Source organism: Talpa occidentalis, unplaced genomic scaffold (assembly GCF_014898055.3).
Source record: "Talpa occidentalis isolate TD23 unplaced genomic scaffold, MPIMG_talOcc4v2.1 talOcc4.10, whole genome shotgun sequence".
Classification (NCBI taxonomy): domain Eukaryota; kingdom Metazoa; phylum Chordata; class Mammalia; order Eulipotyphla; family Talpidae; genus Talpa; species Talpa occidentalis.
In genome coordinates, this window is record NW_023600993.1 from 88,789,737 (window position 1) to 88,796,696 (window position 6,960).

The 6,960-nt window shown below is 52.8% G+C and overlaps 1 protein-coding gene across 1 annotated transcript; it reads right to left on the reverse strand.

Moving 5' to 3' along the window:
* Positions 1-450: 450 nt before the first annotated feature.
* On the reverse strand, positions 451-6,610 carry SRXN1 (sulfiredoxin 1). Its single transcript, XM_037521258.2, has 2 exons — positions 6,391-6,610; positions 451-2,730 (listed from the first exon to the last, which is right to left on the reverse strand). The coding sequence occupies exons 1-2, from the start codon at positions 6,598-6,600 to the stop codon at positions 2,527-2,529; spliced, it is 414 nt and encodes a 137-aa protein (XP_037377155.1). The 5' UTR covers positions 6,601-6,610; the 3' UTR covers positions 451-2,526.
* Positions 6,611-6,960: the final 350 nt, after the last annotated feature.

Below are 6,960 nucleotides of genomic sequence, written 5' to 3' on the forward strand. Positions count from 1 at the left end.
AGAATGACCAACCCTTCTCACTTTAAGTCTCTTCTGCACATCCTTCCCAGTGCCTAGCAGTACCCCTAGCACCTTGCCCCCCGCTTGAGTCTTACCTGCAAGAAGGAAAAGCCCTTTCTGAAGGGGCAGCCACCCACTCACTCTAGCCCGGTGGATGCAGGAGTTGATTACTCATGGGAGGCAGAGGCACCACACTACAGCAGTTTACAAAGTATGTCCTCAGCGCCTGACCCTTGCTAAAAACCTCAGGGATAGCGAGTTCATTTGACAGACCCCTCAGGGAAGGGTCTGCCCAAAGTCACACAGTAAATGGATGGCAAACCAGTACTAGAACAAGGGGCTCTGCGACCCAAGCATCTTTCCTCTCCTTTGGGAGTGAAAGGGGACTGTTACCATAGTTGAAAATAATTAATGCAGCCTAGATCAGTGGTCATCAGCCTATGGGTCTTGAACAGCAACATTAGCATCACCTGGGAACTTATTAGAAAAGCCAACTCTTAGGCGCCACCCCAGACAAACTGAATCAGAAGCTCTGGGGCTGGGGTTCAGCAAACCCATCTGAGAACCTAAAACACTGATCTAAAGCTTTTAGATCTAAATAAACTTTTATTTGGGAATGATTTTTGATTTACAGAAAAGTTACAAAGAAAACACACAGTTCCCATCTACTCTGCACCTATCCTACCCTGTGAACATTGCTATATTAACTAAAATCCAGACCATCTGCAGATTGCCCATTCTTCCATTAATGTCCCTTCCTCTCATCCCTCTGCCCCACCTTTTTTTGTTCCAAGATCCAGTCCAGGATATCACAGCGCAGTTAGGACTACATCCTTTTAAAATTCCATTGGTCACCTCAGTCATCTTTCCCTGGGAGAAGGGGGAAGGCAGAAGCTGTTGCTTACTGAGCTGGGGATCTGGGGAAACTAAGGCTTGAAAACACCAAGTGATTGAGTTCTCTTAGCAGGGCAGAGAGAGCAAAGTCTATTTCTCTCTGCAGTCTCCCCTCATCCCCTGCCCCAGGACTGTTTTCAGAAGCCCCTTGGATCATCCCATCTGGTTTACTCCCATCCTTCCAGGACAAAGAGAGATGCCCTCACTAGAATAGGCCGAGCCCTGGCAGAGATCGGCCCCCTGCCCCATCACCTCCTTCCCTTTAAAGGACCAGGACAATATCTCAGTGACTTTTAGCCTGGACAGAACAAGACTCTGTGCAAGAGAGAGAGAGAGACAGAAAATAACACTGTTATTTGCTTATCCAAAACTATTTGTGACAGATGAAAAATGCCACAAATTCTTGGGCAGTTTCTCCAAGAGATGTAGTTTGCTTCCCTACCACTTGAATTGGGCCAGCCTGATCATTGGCTCTGACCAAAAGAACTTAGCAGAAGTGATGGACCAATTCTGGGTCTAGGACTCAAAGAGCCTTGCGGTTTCTACTCTCACTCTCTTGGAAACCTGTGAATAAACCTGAGCTAACCTGCTGGGGAGACTTCACAGAGGCCCAGCCAACAGCCAGTCAACAGCCAGATGAGTAAGTCAATCCTAAACTACCCAGCCCCACCTGACTGCTGTTGGTGTGCGGCTCCATGAGTCACCCAGGTAAGGTCAGCAGAACTGTCTGGATGAGCCCAGCCCAACTGACAAGCCACAAAATTATAGGCAAATAGTGACTTGCTTTTCATTGCTAAGTTTGGGGATGGTTTGCTACATGGCAAGGGCTAGTTGATGCACCATTCTTCATTTCTCTCTTGATAATAAGAATTTGATTTTATTTCAGGAGGAAATGTGTTTGTCCCAGGAAATGAGATATGACTAGTCTACTCAACTGGGACAATTCTCTCCTTTGCTATCTTAGCTTTTCTTGCAGCTAGGGGTGACAATGGTAGCTGGTTTGGGCCCAGGAAATACAGGAGGAGAGACCAAAAAAAAAAAAGGTTTGATTTTATGATAGAAGTTGACAGGTCCAGTTGACTCAGCCTCTCCTCTTCCCTAATCCTTTCTTCCTTGAACACAGATGTGATTTTTGGAGGTACAGCAGCCATTTTGTGACCAGGAAGTACAGGTGATGAAGGAAAGTTCAGAGAGATCGCAAAGATGTGAGTTCTTGGACCAACACCACTAGCCACCTATCCCCAGAATTCATGTTCTGTGGAAAAACAAACCCTGTAACCTAGGTTTTCTTTGACTTGCAGGTGAGCTTATTGCACATAATGGGCTATATCAAAACAAAATGTAGAGGGATCCTTTGTCCTTGGGAATCTGGAGCCAGCAGCCTGCAGCTCTCCAAATCCATCTCCTTGTTCATTTCATCCTCTCATGGGTCCTTCAAGAACACGGTCACCACCCATTTTCACGGAAATGGGAACTGGCACCCGCATACTGTTCAGTGATTCCAAGGTTTTGGAGCCCAGTAAGAGGATGCTCAATGTGCATCCCTGCTACACCGACTGCATGGCCCAGCCCACTGAAGGCCATGAGTGTCCTCTGGGCTATTGGGAGTGGTGGCAGGTGCCAAGGAAACTGCTATTGCAAGTTCGGCGTGGAAGCGCCCAGGTATACCCTTAGGTCTGAGAGGGTGGACTGGACAAGCTTGGCAGGGATGGTTTCTCGCTGTAGCTGCTGGTAGGCTGCATAGCGGTGGCAGCCTCCAAATGAGTAGAAGTAGTCACCACCTTGGGCTCCTTTGATCCAGAGGACATCGATGGGGGGCACACTATCTGGGTCCTCCTGGAGAGAGAGGGACACAGGGTGCATGAGCATGGCACAATGCTGGACAGTTTGCAAAGCAGACTCGGTTCCCCTGTCTTGAGCTCCTACATGGTGCTCACTCTGGCTAACACAAGACAACTGGTAGATATTTAGGAATTCTGGAGCTGGTTGGCATCACCTTGGCAACTTGAAAATCATCCATGTTGAGAATATGTACAGGAAATGGGTAGTGGCGGCTAGTTGGGGCTTCCTTTCCTCTCCCCCTCCAGAGCTCAGGTTATTAAACACTGACCAACATAGCACATGCGTACTAGGGGGCTAGCACTGTCCTAGAGGCTGACAATAAGTCACAGCCTGAAAGAGACACAGCCCCTGTCTGCAAGGGGCTTCCATCTGGTTGGGCAGATGGAATGAGGAGCGAATGTTAATAAATGCTATGAGGGTGATCAGATAGGGCGACAGGGCAGTGAGGGCCACAGGCCTCTCTGAGGTGACAGAGGAGTAGAGACCACAGCATAGAGGAGTCCATCTGGGGAGACAAAGAGGAGGAGTTGTTCAGAGGCCGTGCCCAAGACTGCCTGGCTTGAGTCTCGGATCTGCTACTCAATTGCTCTCTGTGGCCTGTCGGCAATGGCAATCTCTTTGTGCCTCAGTTGTCCCATCTATCAAATGGGGATGACAAAAACAGACCCACCTCATAGAGCTGTTGGATAGAATGAGTTAATATAGACAAAGCACCAATAACACATGCTGTGTATGGCTTGAGGGGAAGTCATTCCTGAGAGGGGCAGGTCCTGCTAATGCAAAAGGCCTGAGGTCAGAACAGGTTCACTACATCACAGGCTTGGCCAGGAGGTCCTGGGGTGAGAGGCCCAGTGACACCAGAGAAGTCCCCAGGAGCCTGCTCATTCCCATTTGCTTCTAAGAGCAATGGGTCAGCCCAGTGTTTTATTTTTATTTATTTATTTATTTTAAAAGATTTATTTTATTCATACAACTGCTGGGGTATAGGCCAGATGCGTGGGAGGGTGAGAGGATTCACCAGAGACAGAGCAGGGAACAGAACAGGCAGACTGACGAAATACACTGCTGAGGGGAGCAGTGGGTGAGACAGGAGAGGTCTGCCGGGACATGTGGGACCCTTGCTGGCTGGCAGGGATCGAACCGGTGCTGCAGAGGCTGCGGACAGCTTCACAGTGCAGAGTGCAACCTCCTGTGCCACCAGGGAGGCCACCTGGAGCATTTTAAACAAGGGATGACACGATCTGTTGAACAGTCTAGACAGTTGTCATAGGTGACCTGGCTTGGTGGGTGGAAGAGGCAAAAGTAGAGAGACCAGAGGCCAGGCCTCTGCAGATATTCAGAGGAAGACACTAGCCTGAGTGCGAGTGTGGAGGGAAAAGGGAGAGGTAGACAGGTGTGGATACCTTGGGGGGCAGCTCTGAGGGCACAGGTAAAAAGGGTGAATGTGAGAAGAGGAAGAGAAGAATCTAAAACCACTTCTTGTCAGAGTCCTGAGCAGAGAGTAGGGGGTTCCCCTAAGGCAGTGTGGGGCTGGGGAGAGAACTTACTGGGAGACCATACCCAATAGGCTCCACCAAAGACCTCCTGCCACTGGCCTAGGGGTTCTCTCTCATTAGGCTGTTTTGGTGGATTCATTTATCCATTTATTCCAGAAATGATTAAGCAGTGAGATCCCGCAGTTATGAGCTGGGATTCTGGAACCTGGCACACCAGAATTAGAATCTCAGATCCCTCACAGAGGAGCTAGGGCACCTGAGCAGGTGGCCTCACCTCTCTGAACATTTTTCCTCACCTGTAAAATGGGAATAAGATACTCAGTAGAGCTGTGGATGAAGAGGCAAGGAGCCGATGATATGAGGCCAGGCTGCCCAGGAGTGGAGCACACAGGAGGGGCATCTGTGCCAGGCAGGCCTTGTGTTGGTTGCTGGGGGCATGATGGTGAGTGGGCAGAATAACAGCTCCCCCAATGTCTCTGTACTAATCCCTGGAACCTTACACAGCACGAGGACTGTGCAGGTGGAATTAGGAACTCGAGGTGAGGAGGTTCCCCTGGCTGATGCAGATGGGTCGAATATAATCCCCAGGGTCTTAAAAGTGGGGAGAGAGGCAGAAGAGGAGGTGTGATGCTGCTGGCTTTGAAGATGGAGGAAAGAGGCCAGGCGCCAAGGAATGTGGGTGGCCTCTAGTTGCTGGGAGAGACAAGGAAAGGAATTTTTTCCCAGAGCATCCAGAAGAGAACGCAGTGCTGCCAACACCTTGATTTTAACTCTGAGCTTCTGAGCTCCAGAATAATAAAATAATAAACCTGTGTTGTTCTAAGCTACTAAGTGTCTGATCATAGAAAACTAATACACAAGGTCAGCAAAGACAGGCCTGGTTCTTGCCCTCGAGGAGCACATGTTTCTTGTTTGGAAGACAGGTGTCTAAACAGGCCACGAAAAGCCAGTGGGATGTGAGCTATGCGGGGGGGGGGGGGGGGGCAGGCAGCTGGCTGGGGACCCACAGGAGGCCGGAGCCCCATAGGGGCTGTCAGGGAAGACCAGGACACTGAGACTGGAAGACCAGAGAGGGAGCTGGAAACAATAAAGAGAAGGAAGAGTTTTCCTGGCAGGGAAAAAAGCCTGTGTAAGAAAGGTCCAGGGCAGGAGAGAACATGCATGGTTACTCCCTCTACAAAGAGTTAGGTTAGGACTAAGTGCCGGCTCTTGTGCAGTTCACGCTGGGCTGGGGAAGGCAGCCAATAAAACACAACAGCGAAACGTGCACTGTAACTCAGGGGAGAGAGCTTAATGGAGATAAATCTCAGGTGAAGGGGAAAGCCAGAGAGGCCAGGGCTTCTTGAGTATGGGCAGGCAGGGAGTGGGTAGACTGGACCAAGCAGGGGGCAGGCCTGGGGGCAGCTGAAGTGCTTCCAGGAGGTGGGAACAGCAGTGTAAATTCCAGGACTGGAGCAGCTCCAGGAGCTAGAGGGGTGTTTGGTGGGGCTTTTGGGAGTCAGTGGTCCCCTTCCCAGGGTCTGGGGGAAGGGAATATGATTCTCTGCAGGCCTAACCTGACACATAGGTATCCCCTCCCCTCCAAGTTCCTGCAAGGGTCACGCCAGCATTCTTGAACACCCTCCCTCTGTGTAGTGCTGACACCTGTCCTCTTCTAGTTCCGGTTCAAAAAAAACCGGCCCTCCCAGCAGACAAGACACACCCAGCCTCACAGCCTCTGACAATCAGAAACGATGGCCTGGCTTATCTTGGGACGGCATGGTGGAGTGGCAGCTGGATAGAAGGGGGCCACTCTCTCAATGTCTGACCTTGGACAATTGCTTAAATCCTCCTATGCCTCAGTTTCCTCCTCTGTTAACAAGGAGCAATACTAGTATTTCACTCACAAGGTTGGCACGAAGAAGCCAAGGCACTTGGGGGCCACGGCAAGTGCTCTTTATAAGAATTAGCGATCGTGATGTGAATGGTCTCCTTCAGCCCCCTTCTTGCTCAAGTGGGGCAACAGAGCCCAGAGAGGCGCAGGCATTTGCTCAAGGTCACACAGCAAAGGGCGAGTTCTGGCTGGCGCCGGAACCTATCCAATCTCGCGCCCAGAGCGACCTCCGTCCCCCAGCCCACCCCGCAGCTCTCCCTCCGGCCAGCCTCCCCGGGGTCTCACCCGGATGGTCTCCACAAGGCTCTGCACCTTGGCCGGGTCCAGCACGGACGGCAACGGCCGGATGAGCACCCTCAGCGGCACGTTGTGCACCGCGGCGATGCAGCCCGAGTGGATGCTGCCGCCCGGCGCGCCCCCGCTGGGCCCGGGTCCCTCGGGCGCGCCTCGCCCCGCTCCCGCCCTGCCCAGCCTTCCTCCCGCGCGCAGCCCCATCGCCAGCCTCTGCCGCGGCGGGACGCAGCCTCCCTCCGGCTTTTACCCGGGCCGGGCCGTACCACTTTGCTCGGACGGGCGGGGGCGCCCCGGGCCGGTGCCGAGCGCGTTTCTACCCGCGCCCTGCAGTGGTCCCGCCCTACCCCGAGCTCCGCACCCCGACTTCTGCTCCACTCGCTGGGCGCAGGTCGACCCGTGCAGCTCTCCGCAGGGGGCGCCTTGCGGTCTCCCCTCCGCCGCGCGGCGTCCCGGGAGTGGAGGCGCCGGGGCGGGCTGACTCAGGGTGAGTTTGCAGGTCGTGGGGCGGGGGGGCCGCGGGTGACGCACAGTCCGGGGTGACTCAGGCCCGCGGGAGGCGGG

Excerpts from the sequence above, each read along its gene's own strand:
- SRXN1 (XM_037521258.2), bottom strand. The coding sequence starts at position 6,600 with ATGGGGCTGCGCGCGGGAGGAAGGCTGGGCAGGGCGGGAGCGGGGCGA. Across the intron at positions 2,731-6,390 it reads GCCTTGTGGAGACCATCCGG|GAGGACCCAGATAGTGTGCC; the intron begins GTGAGACCCCGG and ends CTCTCTCTCCAG.